Source organism: Scyliorhinus torazame, chromosome 12 (assembly GCF_047496885.1).
Source record: "Scyliorhinus torazame isolate Kashiwa2021f chromosome 12, sScyTor2.1, whole genome shotgun sequence".
NCBI classification, from domain to species: Eukaryota; Metazoa; Chordata; class Chondrichthyes; order Carcharhiniformes; family Scyliorhinidae; genus Scyliorhinus; species Scyliorhinus torazame.
In genome coordinates this window covers 98,615,583-98,643,150 of record NC_092718.1, presented here as the reverse complement: position 1 = coordinate 98,643,150, position 27,568 = coordinate 98,615,583, and the positions used below count along the sequence as shown (strand labels likewise).

General features: G+C 40.8%; 1 protein-coding gene across 3 annotated transcripts in view; it reads right to left on the bottom strand.

The window, feature by feature from the left end:
* LOC140386590 (cell adhesion molecule CEACAM5-like) overlaps window positions 1-27,568 on the bottom strand; it is a 119,006-nt gene that overhangs the window by 79,617 nt on the left and 11,821 nt on the right. Inside the window, exons 1-3 of one of the 3 annotated variants that reach the window (XM_072469047.1) lie at window positions 11,276-11,533; window positions 5,541-5,816; window positions 4,323-4,586 (exon numbers count right to left, since the gene is read on the bottom strand). The exons of 1 other annotated variant lie outside the window; for it this stretch is intronic. In XM_072469047.1, the coding sequence (XP_072325148.1) occupies window positions 4,323-4,586; window positions 5,541-5,816; window positions 11,276-11,303 (568 nt within the window). In that variant the 5' untranslated portion in view covers window positions 11,304-11,533. Of the gene's footprint in view, window positions 1-4,322; window positions 4,587-5,540; window positions 5,817-11,275; window positions 11,534-27,568 lie in introns of those variants that run through there. One more of the 3 variants, XM_072469049.1, reaches the window with a different exon arrangement.

The following is a 27,568-nucleotide window of genomic DNA, read 5'->3' as shown; positions in this document are numbered from 1 at the left end:
CACACATGCTTTAGACAAGCACTTCTTTCCCCATTTAAAGGCATTTGTTTCATTTATATTTTTAAGTTGTTCATGGAATGTAGGCATCGCTGGCAAAACCAACATTTATTGCCCATCCATCCATCCATCCCTAATCCAAGAAGGTAGTGGTGATTTGCTTTCCTGAGCTGCTACGGATCTTACGTTGTCGGAACACCTGCAATGCTCCACATTGGAAAGAATGCACTTGCATAAGTTTTGAAGTGTTTCAAATCTAGATAATTACTTTTCAAATGCAGTCAGTTTGTGATGCATGGAGCTTTGGTCAGGGCCAGGCAGAAAAATCAGAGGCCATTGTGCGTCTCCTGTTTCTGGGACCCTTATTCCTTTACATCCTTTGGGTGCTCAGAATTGAGAACATTAGTTGAAATGGGGTTGAACTGTTTTATATCGGATTGGCAAAACTTTGTAACTTTTGTACTCTATGCTTCTTCATAAATCAATTTAACTATCAGTTTTCGGTATGATACACTTTACAATAGTGGCTTTGTTAGATAATTACATACAATTTGGTAATTTAAATTATGTAACTAGCACAGCTGCTTTGAACCTGGCCCTGTGCAATATCTGGACAGCAACATCAAAAAATCTAAAACCTCACAAACATGGCAAACAACTATCCGATATATAAATGAGAATAAATTGATATAACCGTGACATATTCCATTGATTTATGGCTCCTGGTTTACCTTGGCAGTTTATATACGACAAAACCTTCCAGTGAATTAGCACTAACTAATTCACCTTCAAAAATGTGCTTTTCTAAAATCTACACAAGTGGGCTTTGTGAACAGAAAAATTGCACTATACATTGTGATAAATATTTTCTTATTCTAAATTGAAACTAGCTACAATGACAACTTTCCAACATGGAGCATACAACGTACAGCAAAGTACCGAGATTCTGGAAAACTGAAATATCAAGAGAAAATGCTGGGAATATTCAGGCCAGACAGCAGTTGTGAGAGAGAAACAGAAGGTGCGATCTACCAGCCACGCTGCGGCCAAAAGGCAGCACAGCGCGGTGCACACGGCTGGCAGATACCTTGGCCGGTAGATGCCTGTAGATCCCTCATGGAGGAGCTACCTGACTCGCCACGTCTCGTGCAATCTAATGCAATCTCACGCGACGTCGCACTGTCATTCCTGCCTTTTGTGAGGGACACGAAGAATCCAGCATGAGTTTGTAGAGTCAAACAGAAAGTAATTATATTTACAACAATTATGTGCACAGTACAAGCAGTTCGTTCCTGGTTCCCTCAGGCAGTGAGTCCCAGATTCCCGCCAACCCCTGGGTGAAAAAGATTCCACCTCACATTTCCTGGCAACCTCCTGCCATCACTTTAAATGCATGCCCCCTGGTTATTGACCCCTCCACGAAGGGGAAAAATGCCTTCCTCTCCATCCTTCCTCATGAATTTATACACCTCAATCTGCACCCCCCCCCCCTCAGCCTTCTCTGCGCCAGGGAAAACAACCCCAGCCTATCCGGCCTCCCTGAATAGCTGAAACGCTCCAGCCCAGGCAACATCCTGTTGAATGTCCTCTGCACCCTTTCCAGTGCAATCACTTACTTCCTATAGCGTGGTGACCAGAACTGCACACAATACTCCAGCTGGAGCCTAACCAGCATTTTAAACAGCTCCAACATAACCTCCCTGCTCTTACACTCAATGCCTTGGTTAATAAAGGCAAGAATCCAATAAGCCTTCTTATCTACCTTTCCTGCTGTCTTCTGAGATCTGTTATTATGCACACTAAGGTCCTTTTGAACTTTTACTTCCTAGGGGTCCGACCATTCATTGTATATTCCCTTGCCTTGTCCTCCCAAAATGCATTACTCAACACTTTTCATGCTTAAATTCCATTTGTCACTCTTCTGCCCATCTACCCAGCCAATCTATATCATTCTGTAATCTAAGGAATTGCACCTCATTATTTACCACCACCAATTTTTTGTCATCTGTGAACTTATCATACCTCCTACAGTCATGTCCAGATTGTAAATGTGTACAACAAACAACGAGACACAGCATCGATCCCTGTTGAACACCACTGGACACAGGCTTCGAGTCACAAAAACAATCTTCAATCACCACACTCTGTCTCCTACCACTATATCCAGTTTTGGATCCAGTTTGCCAAATTGCCCTGGATTCCATGGGTGCTTCTTCATCAGCCTCCCAAACGGACCTTGTCAAAAGCCTTACTAAAGACCATGTCAACCACACTATCCTCATCGACACACCTAGTCACCTCCTCAAAAATTCAATCAAATTTGTAAGACCTTGGGCGGGATTCTCCCCTACCCGGCGGGGCGGGGGGTTCGGGGGTAATGGAGTGGCGAGAACCACTCCGGCGTCGGGCTGCCCCAAAGGTGCGGACATCTCCGCACCTTTAGGGGCCAAGCCCTCACCTTGAGGGGCTAGGCCCGCGTTGGAGTGGTTTGCGCTCCACCGGCTGGCGTGAATGGCCTTTGGCGCCACACCAGCCGGGGCCGAAAGGTCTTCGCCGGGCAAGCACGCGTGGGAGCGTCAGCGGCTGCTGACGTCATAACCGCGCATGCGCAGGGGAGGGGGGTCTCTTCCGTCTCTGCCATAGTGAAGACCATGGCGAAGGCGGAAGAAAAAAAGAGTGCGCCCACGGCACAGGCCCGCCCGTGGATCGGTGGGCCCCGATCGCGGGCCAGGCCACCATGGGGGCACACCCCGGGGCCAGATTGCCCCGCGCCCCCCCAGGACCCCGGAGCCTGCCCGCGTCGCCTTGCCCCGCCGTTCAAAAGGTGGTTTAATTCACACTGGCGGGACAGGCATTCCAGCAGCAGGACTTCGGCCCATCGCGGGCTGGAGAATCGGCGGGGGTGGACCCGCCGACCGGCACAATGCGATTCCTGCCCCTGCCAACCGGCGCGCCGCGATTCCCGCCCCCGCTGAATCTCTGGCGGTGGAGACTTCAGGACACGGCGGGGGCGGGATTCACGCCAGCCCCCTGCGATTCTCCGACCCGGCGTGGTGTTGGAGAATCCCACCCCATATCTCCCTTTGACAAAACTTTGCTGACTATCCTCGATGAATCCTTGCCTCTCCAAGTGGAGGTTAATTCCGTCCCTCAGAATTTTTGCCAGTAGTTTCCCTGCCACTGAAGTTAGACTCACTAGCCTGTAATTTCCTGGTTAGCACCTACGTCCCTTCTTGAATAATGGCACCACATTGGATGTCCTCCAGTTCTCTGGCACCTCTCCTGTGGCCAGAGTGATTTGAAACATTTTCTCAGAACCACTGCAATCTCTTCCCTCCCCTCCCACAGCAACCTAGGAAACATCTCATCTGACCACAAGGATGTATCCACTTTTAGTCACATTAAAACTGTTAGTACCTCCTCCCCCTTAATGTTAAGTCGTTCAAGTAAATCACAATGCGCTTCACTGATTTCTATACCTGCATCATTCTTCTCCACAGTGAACACTGATGTAAAGTACTTATTTAAAACCTCACCTATTTCTTCTTGTTCCACACACAAGTTTCCATATTGGTGCCTAATGGACCCTACTCTTACCCTGGTCAACAACTCTGGCAAATCCTGTGCATGGGCAACGGTCAACAAAATGTCTTGTGGGCCTCACCCAGAACCCAGATGGGCCGCATATGCCTCCCCCCGGACAACAGGTTGGCCACCAATGGCCACAGTATCTCTCACACTCACACACACAATCACATTCTTGTTCTCAAACTTGCACATATACACTCACTGAGAGATGATGGAGGTCAGGAGGAAATATAGAAACCTTCAGAAGCAGAAGCAGATCCGCCTGTGGAGGAAATAAAGCCTGAACCTCTATTGGAGGTGAAAATTGCTGAACATACTTTGATAAAATCTCCCACCCGCCTACCTGCCAACCCAATAGTATTGCAGATGAGGATTCCAGGAAATTGCCCCCACCATTGGAATTCCACCTCATGTTGTCAAAGCCCTGGTGGCACAGCCTTGACTGGAGAAAAAACAGCAATAAGCGGACTTTCCAGTGGGGACACCAGCTCACCATTGGCTGGCAGGTTCCCCTGGATATGGCCAGTGAGCCATGAAAAACGGGATTACGTTTCATAAATCAGGCATGGACGCAAAATCTATGCAAACACCACGTCCCATGAACGAATTTAAAAAAAAGGAACTGAAATATAACAATCAGAAAATACAATTTCTCTATTTCAACAAATTGAATAAAACAAACAAAATTCACCACGAGAGAAATAAACACTTCTACCTTCTCTAGAAATATTACGTACCTACCACAACGATCACGTCAGTTGTTATTAGGCTGTATCTTTTTGTTGCATTGTTATAGGCTTCACAAGTGTAATTACCAGTGTCATTCAAGGATATATCAGCAATTATCAGCTGATGTCCATTTTGCTGAAGAGAATTACCGTTGAGATACCACTGAAATTCAGAAGCTGGATTTGAAACAGCAGAACAGGAAAAGTTTACATTTGACCCCAAGTGGAAAGTAAGTTGTGGGTCCTTGGATATATTAAGGGATTCCGGTCCATCTAAAATAAATGCACAGGTCGGTTGCAAGGTATGTCAAAACTGTAGATTGTAAACCAGCATGCAACCGATCACCACTGGACTACATCCAACTAAATCTCAGTGTAACCTCTCCACAACTAATTCTACTGTCTACGAGCTATTCATTCATATCAATATTAAGATAAAGCAAATAGGTATGAAAACTGGGATCGTAACAAGGTGTTGAAGCCTTAATTCCAGTTCAAAATTCTCATTTTCTCTGAATTTGTACTTTTGGCTATGGTAAGATAATTCAGGAGTATTTTATAAATCAAATCTTTGAACTGAAAGGATCAGTGATTCTTTATCCCCTATATAAAGTATCAATAAGTAAGGCTTTTTTTTTTTTTACATCCATTGTGCTTCAATTTAGATAATAATACAGATGTCTGCTCACCATTTTCAATGTTACACCACTTACATTTTAATAAGCATATTGAGATAAAATGATCATGAAGTCAATTTTAATGACCTGTAGTTTGAACTTCATGTTCATTTGACTACAAGAAGTTAATTTGACAATTTTATTCACAGTTCTTGATATATTCCATACACGCCAATTTGAGTTGTGGCTTGTTAGATGTGTCATTAATTACCACAAGATCTGAGAACTTGTTTTCATAACTATTTAATTATTCTGTGATTGTATCAACAAGGTAACACAGATATGCAGCAGAATGATGGAAAACAATTTTAGTTCATGCTGTCTGGGTACATTTGTAATTATTCATTTCATTAATTTGTATTAGTCAATACAAAATGTAAACTGGTTTTGTAAAGAGGACAGCAGAACATGCTGCCATTTCCATCAGTCAACATTATTATGTTAATGACATTAGGTACAAGGTGCTAGAGATATGCTGCATTGTAAAAATCAGCAAGTTTCAAAATCACTTAACTCAAACAATACTCAAGTGATTTGTTGTGACACTTACAGTTAACATTTAGTAGATATGGATCACTTGCATTTTCATTGATCATGTTGTACCCATAGCATGTGAATTCGTCATCAGACCTCAGCACTTCAGATATAGTCAAGGTGCTGTTGTCATTACTCAGACCAATCCGGTCACTGGAGTTAATAGTTTTATTCTCCATCTGCCACCGATATGAAACTGCTGTCCCTGATGCATGGCATGTTAGAGCCACTGTGTCAATGTATTCTATTGGGTTGGTGTCATTGGATGTGATAGTGGGTTTAGAAACAGGTTCTATCAAAACACAGCAGATATTAATTGTTTATAAAATAATGCAGAGGAAGCAGGATTCAGGTAATTAGGTGTCATTGCAAAGATATATGTAAGGCTTTACAACTCCACGTAAAATGTTGAGAATTGTGAAAATACTAACAAATATATTTTATGCCATAATTTAAAATTGTGCTCATGGATATTGTAAATACAATATATACTGTAACAAGCTAAGAGCTTACATTCTCTACTTTTATTCTATATATATATCCTAACTACTTTCTAAAATGTTAAAGCTGGTTGATGACCTTTTAAAATGACTGAAGCTATGTCTGGCTGTGACCCTCGAATAATAAAAGAGCTATCTGGCAGTGCCACAGCACCTTGCACCTCATTATCTCTGAAGAGATGCTTATGACTCTTGTGGGCTGCAGATACTAAATTCAAATAGAATTATACAAAGTTCATCTACGTTTCATAAATCAGGCATGGATGCAAAATCTATGCAAACTTCCTTCCAAATTATTCATGGTTGAAACATAAACAATGTCAGGAATCCAGACAAATATACAGCCTTTGTCAAAGCTAAAGTGGAGAGGTGGGGGTTCTCTGACATATTGCCCCCTTCCACCCCAAGCTGGGAGAACATTGTGATCTGGGCTCCATCCACAATGGGCAGGACCCAGACTTGCAGAGTTACGTGTGCTTAAAAGATCGAACCGGCTCCCAGGATCTACCGGCCTCACTGAGGAGACCATAGCTGGATTTTGTTTAGCACTGGTCCCCACAAATGGACACCAGACAGAACGGCACTTGGAGGGGGGGGGGGGGGGGGGGGGGGGCTGGAGATCTCCCAGGGAATTGGAGGTTCCTGGATGGCACTTTGCTCTGCGGTCTTTGCCCTGTAAATCCTTCTTTCTTTATCCCTCATTTATTGAAAACATAATGGGCTAAGTAGTGACACATCCTCCCCACTTTGCATGTGCACAAATAAACTAACTCTCAGGTTCACCCTATCTCTAGCACAGTGCTAAATAGCTGGCTTTTAAAGCAGACCAAGGCAGGCTGGCAGCGCAGGTTCAATTCTCTTATCAGCCTCCTCGAACTGGCGCTGGAATGTGGCGACTACGGGCTTTTCACAGTTACTTCATTTGAAGCCTATTGTGACAATAATCGAATTTCATTTCATTTCTCGGGTTTACCGAGGTGTAATTAGTAAAAAATTGGATTACAACAAAACCGAGGAGTTGGGAAAGACGCCACCACTTCTAAAGGGGGAAATCAAAATCAAAACATCTTTGTTTGGAGATGGGTGATGAGAAGAGAAATCAGGTCTGTATAAATTAAACCTCCTCCTGTCCGTAACTTTGCATCTATCTTTGGAGCTGAACTTGGTGAAATTACGAACAGAAGAATAAAATGTGAATCAACAGAAATTAATAGATAATGTGAATATTTTCCACTTTTTATTATTTGTTCTAAGGAGATAAGCAGCACTTAGGATGTCATATCTCTTTTCTATTACTAGTTCGGCTGGTAGGTTGATGGTGAGCCCTCTTCTTAAATCACTGTAGTCATGGTGATAGATGGCTGGTGGGAGGCCACAACTCCAAGATTTTGACCCAGCGTCAGTAAAAGAACAGTGATACTTGGCCAGGTTAGTGGGGTGTGTGAATTAGCAGAGGATTTGAGGGACTGTTCATGTGATATTCCTCCGCTTGTGTCAGTGATAAAGATCACAGGACTGCCATTGTGGTGAATGAATTGTTGAAGTGTACTCCTCGCTGGTCACAATAGAAACATAGAAAATACGAGCAGGAGAAGGCCATTCGGCACTTCAAGCCTACTTCAACATTTAACATGATCATGGCTGATCCTCTATCTCAACGCCATACTCCAGCGCTCTCCCCATACCTCTTGACGCCTTTAGAATCTAGAAATCTATCTATTTCCTTCTTAAATATATTCAGTGATTTGGCTTCCACAGCTTTCTGTGGTAGAGAATTTCATAGATGCGGTACTTCTAGAATTTCTGTCCTAAATGGCACACCCTGTATCTGAGACTGTGACCCCCTTGTTCTAGACCCCCCAACCAGATGAACAACATCCCTGCACCCAATCTGCCCAGCTCTGTCGGAATTTTATATGTTTCAATAAGATGCCCTGTCATTCTTCCAAATTCAAGCAAATACAGGCCCAGTCAATCCAATTTCTCCTCATATGACAATCTTGCCATCCCAGGAACTAGTCTGGTGAGCCTTTGCTACACTCCTTCTACGGCAATTATATCCTTTCCCAAATAAGGAGATCAAAACTGCACACAGTACTCCAGGGGTCGGCTCGCTAAGGTTCTGAACAGCTGTATTTAGACATCCCTGCACCTGTACTCAAATCCTCTGGCAATGAAGGCCAACATACCATTTGCCTACCGAACGGTTCGCTATACCTACATGCTCGCTTTCAGTGATGGTGCACTTGGCCATCCAGGTCTCTTTGTCCGTCAGCACTTCCGAATCTATCACTATTTAAATAATACTCTGCTGTTCTGTTTCGCCATCCAAAATGAATAATTTCATTATTATCCAAGTTATACTGCCATGTATTTGCCCACTCACTCAACTTGTAGAAATCATCTAGAAGCCCCTCATCATCCTCACCACTCACATTCCCACCAAGTTTTGTGTCACCAACAAACTTAGAATTTGATTCCTTCATCCAAATCATTGATATTTATTGTTAATAGCTGGGGCCCAATCATTGATCCCTGCAGGACCCTACAAGTCTGCCTGCCACTTTAAAAAAAAAACATTTGTTCTTACTCTGTTTCCTGCCTGCAAACCAATTCTCAATCTATGCTAATGTATTACCACCCCCCCCCCCCCCACCACCATTCCCATACACTTTTATTTTGCATGCTAACTTGTTATGTAGGACTTTATCAGAAGCTTTCTGAAATTCTAAATACAGCACACCCACTTGTTCATCTTTATCTGTTCTACCAGTAACATCCTCAAAAAACACCTAGAGGTTTATCAAACATGACTTTGCTTTCATAAATCCATGTTTACTTTGTCCAATTCCGTTAACCTTTTCTAACTGTCCTGTTATTACACCCTTTGTAATAGTCTCTAACATTTTCCCAACTACTGATGTTAGGCTAACCAGTCTGTCATTCCCTGTATTCTCCCTCCCTTCTTTTTTAAATAGCGGGTTTACATTTGTTCCAGAATCTGCAGAATTTTGGGAGATAACAACCAATGCAACCAGTGCAGCACAGTGGTGCAGTAGTTAGCACTGCTGCCTATGGCGCTGAGGACCCGGGTTCAATCCCGGCCCTGGGTCACTGTCTGTGTGGCGTTTGCACATTCTCCAGGTGTCTGCGTGGGTTCACCCACACAACCCAACGGTTAGGTGGATTGGCCATGTTAAAATGCCCCTTAATTGGAAAAAAATAATTGGGTACTCTTACATTTATTTTAAAAAAACAACCAATGCAACCATTATTTCCATGGCCACTTCCTACAATACTGTGATGTAGATTAACAGGCCCTGGGGATTTATTGACTTTCAGTCCCATTAATTTCTCCAGCACTATTCCTTTAGTAATACTAATTTCCTTCAATTGCTCCTTCTCCCTCAACCCTTGGTTCCATAGCATTTCTGGGGAGTTATTTGTGGCTTCCTCCCTGAAGACAGAATAAAAGAAGTTGTTTAATTGCTCTGTCATTCCCTTGTTGTGTATTATAAATTCTCCTTTTTCAGACTGTACGGGACCTACATTCATCTTCACTAATCTTTTTCTTTTTATTTATTTCTAAAAGCTTTCACAGTTTGCTTTTATGCTACTTGCAAGTTTACACTTATGCACTCTTTTGTTCTCCTCTAAAACAATCTCTTGGCTCTCCTTTGCTGAATTCTGAATTTCTCCCAATCCTCAGGCTTGCTACTTTTTCCAGCAATGTCATATGACTCCTCTTTGGATCTAATACTCCCCTTAATTTCTTTTGATAGCCATGATTGGGCTAGATTTCTTTTGTGCCAACTGTTGCAATGCATACATTAAATCCTTAAATATTGGCCATTTCCTACCCACCGTTAAGCCTTTTAATTAAGTTCCCCAATCTATATGAGGCAAACTCACACCTCATACCTTTGTGGTTTTCTTTGTTTAGATTTAGGACCCTAGTTTTGGATCGGACTTCTACACATTCCATCCTAATGAAAAATTCTATCATGTTATGGTCACTGTTCACGAAAGGACCCCACACAACAATTAATTAACTCTTTCTCACTGCATAATATCAAACGAAGATAGCATGTTCCCTAGTTGGTGCCTAAAAAAAACATTTTGTACATACACCAGGAATTCATCTGCCATAGTATTGTTGCTAATTTGATTTACTCTATCTATATGTCGATTAAAATCACCCATGATTACTGTGTCAATCTTGTTATATGAATCTCATATTTCCTATTGCTGATGATGATTAATGCAACGCTATTGAGTCAAGTCATTGCTGTTAAAGCAGATTGACCTGTCGGGGCCTGGAACTGAGCTTTTTGATGAACATCGCATCTGCATCCATTCCTGTGAATGGTGAGTCAGTTAGGATTCTATTCATTGGAGTTCAGAATAATGAGCAGGGGGATGTCATAGAAACTTTTAAAATTCTAACAGGGCTAGACACGGGGGATGTGAGAAGGGTGTTCCCGATGGTGGGGATGCCCAGCACCAGGGATCACAGTCGGAGGATATGGGTGCGACCATTTAGGACAGAGATGGGAAGAAATGTCTTCACCCAGTGAGTGGTAAACAACCCAGAGAGCAGCGGCGGTCCCGGAGAAATTCAGGATCCATAGTTCCAATGGAAAATGGCATCTGATTCGCTGGGGTCAGGATTGACAATCGAGAGGCTGACAAGCTGCAATCACATATAAGCACTCCACTCTGCCCACACACTCATTCTAGCCAAGAAGATGGCAGCTTGAAGAGCGGCAGATATAATTTGACTTCAATAAATAATTTTTCCCTAAACTAAGTAGCTCTAATTCTGAGCGTCCTCTATTACCCAGGCGGTACACATTTCCTAATGACTGAGATATAAAACAAAACAGTGGTAGTATTTCAACTTGTTGCCTGGCTGTAAAACTGACATTGCAGATGGGTTGTTATTATGACATCCCATTTCAATTTTGTTCTTCAAATTCTATTGAAAAAAAAAGTGTACAGGTAGAAACAGAATAACAATGCTTATTTTTCTCTTTTGTTTATATTTTCACAATTGGCATTAACTGAACACATAATTACATGAGGGACAAAATTAAGCAAATGTTTAGAAAAACGCAGTGATGTGCAATTCCAACTACAACTACCACGACAACTAATGCTACCAGCACCATCACATGACAAGAACAAACAAGTTTAACATTCTCTAGTTACATCACCAATTCTACTTCTCTAGATAATCATCATTACATACCAACGACAAGGATGTCTGTTGTTGCCATGCTGTATCCTTTTGTTGCATTATTAAAAGCCTCACAAGTGTAATTACCATTGTTATTCAAGGAAATATCAGAAATGATTAGCTGCTGTCCATTTTGCTGAAGAGAATTACCATTAAGATACCACTGAAATTCAGGAATGGGCTTTGAAACAGCAGAGCAGGAAAAAATCACATCTGCACCCAAAATGTAAAAATCACTTTGTGGATTGATGGATATAGTTAGAGATTCTGGTCCGTCTAAAATAAAATCAACAATTAGTTGCAACATGTTGTTCAGAAAATTCAGATTGTAAAACTAGCATGCAGCCCCTTCATCACGGAACTAAATCTACTAAAGCCCAATCAAGTCAATCCACTACTAATTTTGTCAACTACACATAAAACTAAGAGGTACAAAAACAAACCCACAAGCTAAAATATACGTGTGAAAAAAAGCTTTGTGGCAAAATGAAGTCCTTTTCAAACTTCTATTTTTCAGAGATGCATTCTTAGTTTTACTGCTAAAATGTTCATCAACAGAAGCGTTGAACGGTTTACACCTTGACATGGTCATCGTTTGTTTCCTGACACAGTTGCTTAAGGATCACATAAGGGGGAGACTAAACGGATTATGACTTTGTATAAAAACCTGAAATGATTGAGAAGTTAAAGTTTGAAAACATCTTGGAAACACTGACCTTGGAGTAAAAAAAATGCAGTGTCAGGCACATCTAAATATGGAAAGTATCATGATGGTTCTTAATATTGTGGATGTGGGATTTGGGAGAATTTGATTCAGATTTTTAGGGAAACAAAATATGAGAAAGAAATCATTTTTTTAAATATGCAATGCACAGATTTGTATCATAAAGTAAAAATAATTGAAACGAGAGTCAACAGATACAAGAAATAATGACAAAAAAAATTGCATGATGTACTCACTAACATTTATTCCTCAACCAGCACCAGTGAAATAGATCAGTACATCAGTTAACTCTTGTTGCTTACAGGAGTTTGCGCTGCACAAGTTTTCTCCCAAGATTCCATATATTAAAACAATGATAATATTTCAAAGTATTTTATTATCTCTGAAACACTTTGGAATGTCGTGATGTCATGAAAGGTGCTTTGTATACATGTGAGTTCTTTCTGATTTTTGCTAAAATAATTACCTCCAACTTCAGTGGCAGACAAAGGAGTGCAAGGATAGGTGAAGGCTGTTTCAAAATTGATTGTGAGAATAAAATTTCAGGGAATGTAACAAGAGCTATTAATATGTCAAATTAATCAGAGAGCCATAGTAACACCTTTAGAAGACATCAGTGGATGTCTGGGCTGGATTCTCCATTGGCAGGATTCTCCGTTTCTCCAGCAGCTCACTCACGCCCGCGGATTTCCCGACGGCATGGGTGTCCCACAATGGGAGCAAGCTTCCCTGAAAAATGGGTTTTGGCCCACTGCTGGCCATCAAACTACTAGCCAATGAGACTATGAATCAAATGTTGGTGTTTGTGCTAAAGAAACAATCAGAGAGCCAAACAATCATTGTGAAACAACCAGAGAAATTTGAAGACTACAGGGAAAGTTGGTGTGACTTTATGAGAATGTTTAGAAGCTTGTCAAAACTTTTGCAGGAGATATTTAAGCTTATGGAGAAAGAAAACTCAGTCAATGTTAGAGACTTCAGCCTTCTGATATAGAGCATTGTAGCAGGTTCATCCTTTTGGTCGAAAGCTATGGAATAAAAAGGGCAATTCTTGAAGGGGATTGGACAACTGGTTGCACTAGAAGACACAGTTAATGATCATGCACTGAGCATGATGAGTAATCAGTGCTAGGTCCTTTGCTATTAACATGGCATATCATTGACTTGGATGTCGAGACTGAGATAAAATAGTGAAGATTTTCTTTCTTTCAAATAAATTTAGAGTACCCAATTCATTTTTTCCAATTAAGGGGCATTTTAGCATGGCAAATCCATCTACCCTCCACATCTTTGGGTTGTGGGGCAAAACCCATGCACAGGGAAAATGTGCAACTCCTCATGGACAGTGACCCAGAGCCAGGGTCGAACCTGGGACCTCGGCACCATGAGGCAGCAATGCTAACCACTGCGCCACCATGCTGCCCAAGATTTTCCAAGCGACAGAAAATTGGAGGAAGCTGCAAAGAATCGAGGGCATGCTGATCAGGTGCAATTTTAGTTGTTGTGCTGAAAAATGCAAAATGAAATAGTTATAGATATAAAATTATGACATCAATCAGAAAATAATTTGGTGGAATTGGTGGACAGATTAATGAAACAATCTGCACATTGCATAATCAGTAATACAAATCATAGGATGAAGCACAAAACTCTGCAAGACATTTGTTCATCCCTATCTCAATCATTGTGAGCAATTCTATGTTGCAAGAATATCACTGGGAAATATGCAGTAAAGTTCTACCTCTTGTTTCAGATCCAAATACAATATGAAGGGAGCACAAATATTGTTTGTCTAAAGTAGAAAAGGTAGACTGAGAGGTAATCTTATTGCGTTATTCAAGATCCTAGTATGGACAACTTAAAGCCTGAGGAACTGTGTACTGTGACCACCAAGAATAACAATAGGACAGTGGATTTAATTCAGAAGTGGAAAATTGGAAGGATATGGGAGGGAATCTCGAGTCCCCCAGCCGTGTGTTTCTTGACCACGCGGCATTCGCTGGGGGCGGGATTCTATCTTCCTGCCATCTGTCAATGCGCCGCTGTGAAACCCGCTGGTGGGATCTGGTGCCAGCGGGAAAAGTGAATTCAGACGACCAGAGAATTCTGGCCCATGTCTAATATAACTCCTTCACACAGAGGACATGAGTCGTTAGAATGGTCTGACCAGGGAAGGGTGAAGAAAGCAGAGAACATAAGTAAAGAGCGTTGGGGAAATACTGTTGATAAAATCAGACAACTTAGCGGGTGAACCGTCAGGTGGACTAATGAATTGATACGTTAATTCATATGTTTCTAACTTTGTTAATTTTTTATTTGTCCTTTAGAAACACGGGTGAATACCCTGCTTCCCCAGCTGCATGTTCCTCAGCGACGTAGTGTCGCTGGCAGCGGGATTCTCTGTTCCCGCTGCAACATGTTTGCAAAATTATTCAAATTTCAAACTTAGTCACAAAATAAATATCCATGAAAATATTATCAATCCTCTGAAAATCACAATTTTGACAGAGTTATTGTGCAGAATCCTTCCCTCCAACCGCCTTCCTGATACTTGTTAAACAGTTGAATTTTAAACGTTGTCATGTGAGAGTACCTTTAAGAAATGGGTGTTTATAAATGGGTGTGTATATAAATATCTGTAGTGAGAGTACTTTTAAGAAGTGGGTGTTTATTACTGCAGTGATGTCAGAGAGTGGGTGGAGCTGGGCTGTTTCTCCTTTTGTTTTAGGCTGTTTGCTGCAGGGTGTGTTTTAGTTTCGTTTTCAGAGCTGGATAGCTGCAGCTACAGCCAGAAGGGGTATTAGTCTCTCTCTCTCTGTAATCTAAAAACTGTAAATCAATCCTTTGGTGATTTAAAACTAATAACTGCTCTCATTAGTGATGTGCTTCTGATTAAAAACATTTTTTTAAGTCTTATGTATGTTAAAAGGAAAGCTTAAGGATTACTTAGTGTTGTATTCTTTGGGGTTGTATTTGAACTAATGGTTGCTAAGAAGTTCACTGTATGTTTTAAAAAGGTTAATTTGAGTTTATAGAATAAACATTGTTTTGCTTTAAAATATACTTTTCCATTTCTGCTGTACCACACCTGTAGAATGCTGGGCCGTGTGCTCCCCATACCACAATCTTTAAAAGTTGTGGGTCAGGTGAACTCCATGATACACTTTGGGGTTCTCTAAACCCTGGCCCATAACAACGTGCCAATGAGCGATGCTGAGCCATTTTAGATTTTACATTGATTGATATTTAAAATAATTGGAACATCAGAGTATGCTTCATTTTTAAGAACCTGCTCAGATTCTATTGGTAGGGATAAACGTAATTTGCTTTAGAGTTCTGACAACAAGGTCACCATTCATGACCATGCTGTAGAATTAGAACACTTCAAGTTATAATTAATTACTGAGAGATGATGAAGAAATCTGAAGCTTTCTTTCACACCCTATGCCAATTCTAACATAATTCTGTCACTGTTAAGATGGCTGATAGATTTTAAGCAAATTCATGGCAAAACGATCTTGGATCATGGCATTTGGAACAGGTAATAATACATCATCGTCATATTAAGTTGAATATTTATCTCATCATGAAATGGAAATCAGAATTTTGAACAGACACCATGAATCAAGTGCCCTATCAGTCAACTTTTTTGTGTATTACCAAACCAACTAAAGATACAATTGATAAGAATTGCATATATTTCAAACCCAAAACTAGAAGACGTAAAGATGGTTTGCAACATACATATTGGATATCTCAATCAAAAATGTAATCTGATTACTTCTTATCCAATCCTCTCGCATGTTAAACTCATTAGGTTTGGTAATAATAAACACATCAAATAAAACAGATTAATAATTTGTTGTGACACTTACAGCTAACATTTAGATAATATGGATCACTTCTTCTTCCGTCAATTGCATTATATGCATAGCACGTAAAACCTCCATCAGGCCTCAATACTCCAGATATAGTGAGGGTTGTATTATCTCCACCTAGAACAATTCTACCACCAGGATTGATAATTTTATCTCCTTTAAGCCAGTAATATGAATCCACTGGCCCTGAAGCAGTACATGTCAGAGTCACATCATTGTGCTCTACAGGATTTGCGTTATTGGATGAGATGATAGGCTTAGAGATAGATTCTGTCAAAATACAGGAGATCGTTGTTCATGTGCATCATGTCGAGCAGTTAGGTAAAGTTGTGACAGTTATATTATTAATTTGTACATAAGCTTCTTTGGAATCTCTAAATATTGCTACATTCTTGTGAATGGAAGCCAGAAATTACAATCTGCAACAATGTAAAATTTGTCCTATGTACTTTGTACACAGATAAACAACTATTAAATATGCTATCATTGTGAAAATACAAAATGGAAGAATAGTGCAAGAAAATAATAGATCTCTGTATTTTTGTTTCGGTAGAACGAAAAGAATTATGTGAGAAACATGAAACAAATATTTTTGACAGAGAAGTTGACATCATTCCAAATAACACCCTCTAATTTAGAATGTGGCAACACAAGCAAACCTAAAAATAAGTCTATTAGTGGATCTGCATTAAGTGTAATAAAACAATAGAAGAAACAGACTGAGAAATGTTAATTGGAAGAAAGTTTCAAGGTAACACTGACTAGCTCACTGCAAGTAATCACCAGAGCAAATCTCCCCCAAATGTAAAACGAAAGACAAATATGTTACCTAGAGCTGTATTGTACCACACATCAGCCATGGAAATATCATTCAGGGCCAAATGAAATCTTTGCTGTTAACAGTCCATTAACATGAGAGATACAAGGATATCTCAATGCTTCGGGGATTTCTGATGCTCCAATTGAATACAAGCCTGGAACACGTTTTAAAATCCCATTTCAGCTCAAGAATTTACAGTTGTGTTTTCTGAGCAGTTTTTTTTCTGATATTAATTGTAAAAATAAGTGAGTACCAATGATTTATTTCAGTTTAAAACAGTAGAGCCTCAACATTTCTGGGCGGTTGGGAGACAGCAGGGCAACACAGTGGTGGTGGGAATCACAGAATGCCAGGCACTTGGTGATCTTGCCAAATTTAACAGTCAGACGTCCTTATCATTTTTTTCTTCTATTTCTCTGCCAGATTATTAATCTAGCTGCTTGCCATCTGGAAAAACTAACAACATAAATTACAACCAGGATCACCAACTTTTTGGAAGCGTGAACATCAGTAGGGAGACTCAAGGATTTGCTTGAGGAGCCGATAATACCACTCCTGTTCCTCCTGGCCCACAAGCAGTGCTCTAAACAGCAATGACCTACTGCAACTGGCAGTTCCCATCTCCATTTAGCTGCCAGGTTTATGAAGTCCAGGAAAATCTGACCTACAGCTGTTAAACATAAATCTGGCTCCCAGCTGCATTGTGTAAACCTTATTTAAATATTATCATTAAGTGTTTCACCTCTCCAAGAAGGGACATACTCAACCCATGAAACTCACCACCATAAAGGTACACACATGGCAAGTTTGGATGCGTTCCCGAATGTCTATTTTTTAAACCTCTTCTGGTGCATATGGGGAATGCCAAGATCAAACCCTATCAGTGCTCAGATTTGTGTCCTTTGGAATGGTCATGTCCTGACCCCCACCTGCAGTGTGATTGTTATCCATGTGTTAATGCATTAATCTTTCATGGGGATTTTATGGTTTTGCATAGATCGTATATGTATCAAATGGTTCTGAAACAGCTCAAACAAAAGCTGGTGGCATGGTGACACAGTGGTTAGCACTGCTGCCTCATAGCTCCAGGGTCCCGGGTTCAATTCCGGCTTTGGATGTCTGTGTGGAGTTTGCACTTTCTCTCCGTGTCTGCATGGTTTCCTCTCACAGTCCAAAGATGTGTAGGTTAGGTGGATTGGCATGCTAAATTACCCCTTAGTACCCAAAAGGTTAGGTCAGGTTACTGGGATAGGATGAAGGCGTGGGCATAAGTAGGGCGCTCTTTCCAAGGACCGGTGCACACTCAATGAGCCGAATGGCCTCCTTCTGCACTTACATTTTATGATTCTATGTTATATAGACCATCACAAGAGATCCAGGGCAAAAACAATCACTGCAGATATTCTCTTGGTTATTTTGTCATCTTCCAAGCAAAGTCACCATTGAAAATCCCCAGAGCACAAACATCCACTTTTACACCTGCCAATGACAATGTACGAGAATGTTTCAACTCAAACAAGCTTTAAAGTCAGTTCAAAGAATGAGTGTATTCACAATAAGTGCACTAAACTAGACTCGAAAACACAAAATGGCAACTACTACAAGAAATCATGAGGGCAATTCTGCCCAAAAAATGTGAAAAATTACAAATATGATACCTCTGCTGGAGAGTACTTGATCCAGTATCTGTCTTGGAAAGGTTACTCATAGGGGGCAATGTGGCAACTGTCCATTAACGGTGATGATAAATTCCTTTGTGGGCTTCTGAACTTGTGGCCACTTCAAATAAATAGAACCCTTGAACATTTTTAAAAATAAATAAGGGATACAGATCCCATTCACAAACTTTAGTAGAATGGTATCATCTCTGAGACTGGGATGGTTTCTATATGATGTAATTAATCTGAAGAATTTACTGTTGTGCTTTTTGCAGTACTGTGTTTTGTCAATATTTGTTCAGAGTACCAATGACTTTAGGTTTAAAACAGTACAACCCCAACATTTTGAGGAGGTGGGGAGAGTGCAGGTAGCTCAGTGGTGATGGTGAAACTTAAAATCCCAGAGACATGGCAGTACCACCAAATTCAACAGTAGTATCCCCTTATCAAATTGAGCTTTGATTTCTCTGCCAGATTGATAACCTGGTAGGCTGTCATATGGGAAAACTAAGATTGTAACCAGGATTGTCAGGGTTTAGGAAGCTTATGATTGGAAATTCAAGTAGCGGAGGGTGGGCAAGATGTGTCATTGATTGCTACAGAGATAAAAGTTGTGATTTGCAGCAGAGAGGTCAAAAGGTTTGCTTGAGAGGCTGGTGATACCATTCCTGTTCCTCCTGGCCCACAAGCAGCGCTCTAAAAAGCTGACAGCTCCTGTTGACATTTAGTTGTTGAATTTGGAGTCTACAGCTGTTACATTTCAATCTAGTTTCCAACTGTGCAAACCTGATTTAAATATCATTAATTATTCCACCTTCTAAGAAGGAATATTTCTCAGGTTAACATTTCTTTGATGGTGTTTTTCACCCTGCTGTATTGCAAATACACTCATTGTTTGAACTTACATTAAAGAAACCCACTGCCTTAAAAAGCACATATAATGGGTTTGGGTGCATTCCTTGATATCTAACCTTTGAACCTTTTCTGGCCCACCTCATCAAGCCCTCTCAGGACTCAGCCTTTTTTCCTTTGGGACAGCCATATTTTCTATTTGCTATCACCAGCTGATTGATTTATGTCTGAATGTTACTGGAGATCCAGGACAAAAATAAATCACTGCAGACATTCTTTTGTTTGGTTTTCCATCTCCCAAGAAAAAACCCATCAGCACAAGAATCAATTTCTACACCCACCTGTGACCATGTGCGATAGAGCCTTATCATAAAACCCAACTGTTTCTGCCCTGATGACCTTCTTCACACTGAATCTTCTGTCTTCTCAGGTTAGCTGGCGCACTTGTCTCTTCCACTGATTTGTTGACTCACCCACCCAGATTCTCCAGACTACCACCCCACACCCTTCCTTGATTTGTATAGGTACTGTTACAACTTTCTCTTAAATGTTGGCTGTGGTACAGTTGGCAACACTCTTGCATCAAAAATCAGAAGGCTGATGATGCAAGTCACACTGCATGATTTGTGTACAACAACCTAAGCTGACACTCTAATGCAGTACTGAGGTAGTGGTATACTGTTTTTTGATTGTACTGAGGTAGGAGTGTACTGTCTTTTGAATGTACTGAGGTAGGAGTGTACTGTTTTGAGCGTACTGAGGTAGTAGTGTACTGTTTTTTGAATGTACTGAGGTAGGAGTGTGCTGTCTTTTGAGTGTACTGAGGTAGTGTACTGTCTTTTGAATGCACAAAGGTAGGGGTGTACTGTCGTTTGAGTATACTGAGGTAGGAGTGTACTGTCTTTTGAATGTACTGAGGTAATAATGCACTGTCTTTTGGATGGGGCATTAAATTAAGTTCCTGCCCGTTCATTTAGCTGGAAATAAAAGATCCAAGCACTATCTTGAAGAGCAGTTGATGTAACCTGACCAATATTTATCCTCAAATCAACATAATAAACATTATCTGGTCATTATTATATTGTTATTTGTTGGTGTTTTCTCTGCACAAATTGGCTATCCTTTCCCTGCATTACAGCAGTGACTTCACATCAAAATGACAGTAAAGCGCTTTGGCACATGGGCTGATCTTTCTAGTACATGCTTGGACCTTTCAGCCTGCGTCTCTACCATCTCTAGCTTCATCTGCTGTTGCACTGGAATTCTTGTAATGATTTGGCAAAATTATTTCCTTCTCCTTCCTTAGCTTTGAGATAAATGCTGATCATGAAATGTGCTACATAAATGCAAGTCTTTTGATTCTTGTTAGCCTGCAGAGTATTAGCAGATCAAGTCATTGTGCACCCCATTGTAGTTCAATAAAAATATTAAAAGTTGCTTACAAATGTTTCAACAAATTTGAAGAACAATTTTAATGCTGGCTGTGACCAATACTTAAGCAGACAGTCCAAATCAAATGAAGGGTGCAATTTTATAGTCCCCACCCCACGTCATATTTTACGGCAGCAGAGACGGGCCATTTTTGGCCAGCGACGAGGTCTTCTCCTTCCGCTGATGTCTCCTCCGCTGCCAGGGAATGGTTCACAGGGGGTTGACATTGGCAGGAATAGAAGATATGCCCGCAGGAAGTGCCAAAACATTTCCACCAAAATCAATTGAGCTTGATTACTGAGCCACAAGAGCTGGATTTTCAACCCGCCCCACCGTAGCATGTTTTCCAGAGGTGGAGGTTGCTTGCCATTGGCTGGTGTTGGTATCTTTCTGGTTCCACTGATGCCTACAACATTTTGTGTTGTTTGCTGGTCACGCCACCAGGGAACCAACTGCAGGGACCTGTCAGAAAATTCAGCCGGCAAGTTCCGCAGAAAATGTTTACTTTTAGCAGAACATAAAGAACAAATTTATATTTATATGTTACTTTTATCTTAATCAAATATTCCACATGTTCCAAGATGATGCTTGACCAGCAGCCAGTATAGGTCAGTGAGGAAAGGGCTGATAGGGGAAAGGCATTTGTTGCAATATAAGTCACAGGCAGTAGAGTTTTTGCTGACCTCAAGTTTACAGAGGGTGGAGTGTGGGACACCAGCCAGGATTGTGTTGGAATATTCAGGACTGAAGTTTAAAAAGGCCTGAATTAGTTCAGCTCAGAAGGCATTAATGGCACAAATGATGTCAGTTGCTCATCTTGGGATCAAATGTGACACCAAAGTTGTTGTCAGACTGGCTTAATGCCTGATTCTTGCCAGTGAGAGGGATGGAGTTGGTAGCTAGGGTGGGGAGTGGATCTTGTGTCTAAAAAAATAGTTTCAACCTTCCTAAAATTTGATTGGAGGAAATTTCTGATAATTTAGCAACAATAGAGGTGTTGAGCGAGGTGGTAGTGCATAGTGCTAGGTGTCGATGTACATGCGAAAACTGAGCAATGATGTCATCAAGGGGTAATATGTAGATGAGAAATAGGTGGTGGTCAAGGACAGATCCCTGGAGAACACCAGAGATAATGGTACGGGGCAGAAAGATTTAGCTTTGATATAGTCATATAGATGCAATTTGAAATTTTAATAAGAGTTGTTTTCATACTTTTGCAGGGGTGGAAATTTGATTGGAATGAATTAAACTAGAATTCATGAAAAGGTGGGAATGGATTTGGAAGGTGACAACAATTTAAAGGACTGAATAGAGTAAATGGAGATTGGATGGCAGTTTCCGAGGAGTGAAGAGATATTTTTAAGGGACAGACGTGCTAACGGCAGATTTAAAAGGAGAGAGGGACAACACCTAAAGAGAATTGAAAATATTGGTTAATATGGGGGCCATGTTGGATGGTGATCAGTTTAATGGAAATTAGAGTGGCCAGATGTCTAGATTTTATACATATCCATATTTTAAACATTGGGGCCAATTCCAGTACATCTAAGATGAAAATAGATTGCAGGTTGTGTAGTGGTTTGAATTCTCATGATTCCTTAGATCTTGAAATAACGGGTGGCAAGGTGGCACAATGGTTAGCACTGCTGCCTCGCAGCACCAGAAATCTGGGATCAATTCTGGCCATGAGTAACTGTCTATGCAGTGTTAGCACTTTCTCCACATGTCTGCATGGGTTTCTTTGGGTGCTCCTGTTTCCTCTCACAGACCAAAGATGTGCAGGTTAGGTGCACTGGCCATACTAATTTTTCCCTTTGTATCCAAGGATGTGTAGGTTAGGTAAGGTTTCGGGGAAAGGGTGGGAAGTGGGCCTTGGTAGAGTACACTTTCAGAGGGTCGGTGCATAGAATTCTATGATTTTGTTAATATTCTTTTAAATCTTTGGTAGCCATTAAGATGTGACTATTGCTGCGAATAAAATAAGTGGCCTTCTCTTTTTAACAATATTCTTTCTATGTCATTTAAAACCATCCCAAAATTAGATCCAACAGCAAGCCCAATGTGGAGGTAGATATTACCAAACAATCCTAGTTTGCAAAATAATAAATATGTGCAGCATCATAATGTTCTCCACTATAAAGAATACACTATTTGCAGATTTGACTGTTGCCTAGCAGGTATTTCTTAATGCCTCAGGTGAATATTCCCTCCCCTAGATTCTTGCAGTATACGATGGGAAATGCTGCTGGAATCTACAGTTTTTGTTAGCTATCATTTTTTAATTCATTTTTTTGGGATGTGGGCTTTGCTGATTAGGCCAGCATGTGTTGCCCAACCCTAATTGCCCTTGAGAAGGTGGTAGTGAGCAGCCTTCATAGATGTAATTGCAGTAGTAACAGTGTTCATTTAATTCTATTGGAGGCCCTGAGCATGCTTCATAGTCACTTTGTCACATATATACATGTGCAAGAATGGGCAGGTCGGGAGCTGTGGTTTGTGTCCTTTATTTATAGCCACTGCTAGTGGACACCCTTGTGCGGATAAGAACAAGTGAACAGGAGTTTGGTGCTATGGCCAGAATGAGTTTGGAGATAAGGAGATAGGAGAAAAACTAGAGAAAGATACATCAGAGCTATGGCAGCAGGAGCATTTAAGGAAGTTTGGTAATCTGAGCTCGAGGAAGAGTGGCACACAGTAACTAATCAGATGGCTCTGACCTCAGTGACAAAGAATTCAATGATCTCCTTGCACTTGTTTTGGAGGTGAGATTGGAGGGGACCATTAGAGGGGTCTAAAATGAGTGTGCCAGAGAAAAGAAAATGGGGGATGTCTTTGCATTTTAGGAGGATTCTGTAGTGAGCAGTTTTAACAGATGACAGTAGGACCAATGGTGCTTTAAGTGGTCCGGTCAGTTCTGGTGGTGGATGGCCGCATCCTTTGGCCTTGGAAGAGTAGAAATGAGGGTGACACTAGGGAAAGGCCAGGATGAGAGAGAATAATGGTTTTATTTGGAACTAGGACATCAAAGATTACATTTCAGTTCCCAACTTCTTCGTTAAAAGTTTGAGATATGTGCCGTCTCAATATTATCCCTTAAGACGAGAAGATAAAGATAGCTGCATCAAACCATTTATTAAAGATTCTATTTACCCACTTTTTGGTGGATTTGTACTTCCTGTTTTTATGTCAGGTTTTATCGAGGGATTATGACAAGCAGACACACAAGTGGTAATACACAGTGTACTTATCCGCAACCAGAATATTGTATTTATTTCATCTCATAATTTCCTTGTGCATCCCTGATTTTTATTGACAATATTGGAAGTAGTGTCTTGAAATGGCTAGGATGGATTTCCCTTCACTAAACCTCTTTGCCCCTCTCTCCTCTCCTTAAAACTACCCTTTTCGATTAAGCTTTCAACCACCTGAAATAATATCTCCTTACATGCCGGTGTCAAATTTTATTTGATAATGGTTCCTTTGAAATTAACTTGGAGAATTTTACTGCAGACATTACTAGTGCCATAGAAATGCAAGTTATTAATTATCGAATCAAATTTCTGTCAAGGACAGGCACAGAAATAACATCATTGTTGCTCTGGCACTTGAAGGAGAATCGTAAAATTTGTATGTGACTGTACATTTATCCTGTTTGTTTATCCGGAGTATTTTTTATTTACTTGTTCAATCCTCAATAAATATATATTTTTATACAAATTATAATTGTTGTATTTCACATCAATGGCCACTCTGAAGCTCTTGTTCACATGACATGGCACATCTGTCAAATAATCAGGAAATGTACTGAGAACAATGGATAAATCCATAAAGTGGCTCACCAAGATGCAACTGGGTTATGAACAGAGGTTGGAAATGTTCTCCTCAGAATAGTGAAGATTAAGACCTTACCTAATAGAGGATTTTAAGCTAATTAGAATAGATTGAACAAAACAATTTCCTCTGTTGAGTGAATCAATAGTAAGAGGTCATAGTTTCAAAGTCATAGGCAAAAGATCTAGAAGAGAATGGAGATATTTTTGTGTTCAGATTTTTATTTTTTATAATAAATTTAGAGTACTCAATTATTTTTTCCAATTAAGGGGCAATTTAGCGTGGCCAATCCACCTATGCTGCACATCTTTTGGGTTGTGGGGGCGAAACCCACGCAGACACGGGGAGAATGTGCAAACTCCACACGGATAGTGACCCAAGGCTGGATTTGAACCCAGGTCCTCAGCGCCGTAGGCAGCAATGCTAACCACTGTGCCACCGTACTGCCCTTGTTTTCAGATTTGACGGTATTTGGAATGCTCGACCTGAAACTCATTCCATAAATAATTTTTTAATATTTTTAAAAAAAAATTTAGGGTATCCAATAATGTTTTCCAATTAAGGGGTAATTTAGCATCACCAATCCACCTACCCTGTACATCTTTGGGTTGTGGGGGTGAGACACATGCAAACACGGGGAGAATGTGCAAACTCCACACAGACAGTGACCCAGAGCCGGGATCGAACCTGGGTCCTCAGCGCTGTGAGGCAGCACTGCTAACCACTGTGCCACTGTGATGACCAAATTTGATAAATGATTTTGAAAGAGAATTTGACAGGTACATGAGATTATGGAAGCTACAAGATTAAAGACAAAAAAAATAGGTATGTGAGATTTATATGACTAGTCTAATAACCAGCACAGGCATGAGAGGCTAAATAATCTCCGACTGAGCTGTAGGTTTCCTTGATTCTATGAATGTGTCTCTTTTGGTCTTAAAAGAGAGTGAAGTATTACACTCCACCTCCCCTCACAAACCTGACTTGAAGCTTAATCTTAATCTTGCAAGCAGCCAGACTGTCATGATCCTAGATCAGACCCAAACAGTTGCTCGGACACTGGACAGAAACCCTACTATTTAATTTAATTTTGTAAGAGGAAAGGATATTTGTGAAGAAAGGATATTTTGCTCCAGGAGTGATTTCATGCACAAATAGGGACATGCTATATTACTATGAACGCAGTATAACTAGTTTTAGTATCATTAAGAAAATAACCTAGAATTGCCCATTAAATAATGCTTAACAATACAATGAAACCAATAACCCGTATGCTAGTTCAAATAAACCCATCTCAGGTCACAGTTGCTATTAAATACAGTTAGCAGACCCAGGCATACTTGCTTAAGAGATGTTCTTTGATACTGTTTTCAGAGATAGCCCTGAACCTGGTCAGAACAATGCAGAATCTCTTGCTGGAGTCTTCAGAACTGTCTTCAAAGCTTGACTTCAAGCTCCAACTAAACTGCCCGTTTCCCTGGAAAATGCCTGTTATCCTGGCTCCTTCCATTAGCTACATCATTTTACCAAGCATAACACAATGTCTCCACCTATCTACTCCCCAGTGAACACTCGTAATACAAACAAAAATCAATTAGCCCAAGCTTTTACAATGCTTCAATTGGCTCCAAATCAGGATTGTCTTTCAAATCAGGATACTTTTAAAACATGACTGCAGCAGTCACACGCTAACTCAGGCTTTTAATCCTTACTGTATTAAATACACATATCTGAAATTTCTACATTCATCTGTTTAACTGTTTTTGTTTGGGGCGGCATGGTGGTACAGTAGTTAGCACTGCTGCCTCACAGCTCCGACGACAAGGGTTCAATTAGGCCTCGTCTCTGCGGAGTCTGCACGTTCTCGCCGTGTCTGCGTGGGTTTCCAAAGATGTGCAGATTAGGTGGACTGGCCATGCTAAATTGCCCCTTAAGTGTCCAAAAGGTTAGGCGAGGTACTGAGTTCTGGGGATAGGGTGGAAGCATTGGTCTAAGTCGGGTGCTCTTTCCAAAGACTTGTGAAGACTCGATGGGCCAAATGGCCTCCTTCTGCACTGTTAATTCTATGATTCCTTCCAAGTACAATCAGATCAATTCACCTTGTACGACCCAAATATTTCTGAACAGTGTGACTTGTTGCACAGCAGTTTATCCTGTGCTAATCAGGGCAAACAAAGAATGCCAAATCTCAGACTTTCACAATTTATGTTACTGGAGGAAAGGGTGCAGATTGCTTGTCAAGTCAGATCCGAATGGTTGAGGCATAACCATGTATAATGCAATGGGGGACTGTCTGCTCTCTGGGAACACTGGGGTGGCACAGTGGCTCAATTCCAGCCTTGGGTGACTGTCTGTGTGGATTCTTTGTTATTTACATCACAGCAGGATGCCATTCGGTCTATCGTATCCACACCGGCTCCCAAAAGAGCTACCCAGCTAGTCCCATTCTCCAGTCCTATCTCTGTAGCCCTCAAAAATTAATCACTTTCAAATATGTATCTAGGTCTCTTTTGAAACCCCCAGTTGAATCCATCTCCGCCACTGGCACAAGCAGTGCATTCCAAATCCCAACAACTCTGAGTAAAGAGGTTTCTCCTCGTCTCACTCCTAGCTCTCTTGCTGACCATCTTGAAATTGTGAGTCCTAGTCACTGACATACCAACTAGTGGAAACAGAATATCCTTCTTTACCCTTAACAAAATTTTTCATAATTTTGAACACCTCAATAAGGCGACCAATTTATCTTCTCTGCTCCAAGGAGAACAAGCCCAATTTCTCCAATTTTTCCTTGTATCTAAAATTCCTCATTCCTGGTATGATTCTTGTAAATCTCCACTGAACTCACTCGAGGGCTTTAACATCCTTCCTAAAATATGATGCCCAGAACTGAACACAATATTCCAAATGTGGTGTGACCAATAATTTGTAGAGGTGCAGCATCACTTGCTTTTGTACTCTATGTCTCTATTTATAAACCTAAGGATCCTATAAGCTTTCTTAACAACTGCTTCAAATTGCCTGGCCATCCTCAGAGAGTTATGCGCTTAAACCCCGTGGTCCCACTGCTCCAGTACTCCCCTCAAAGTCGTACCATTGAGCCTATATTGTCTC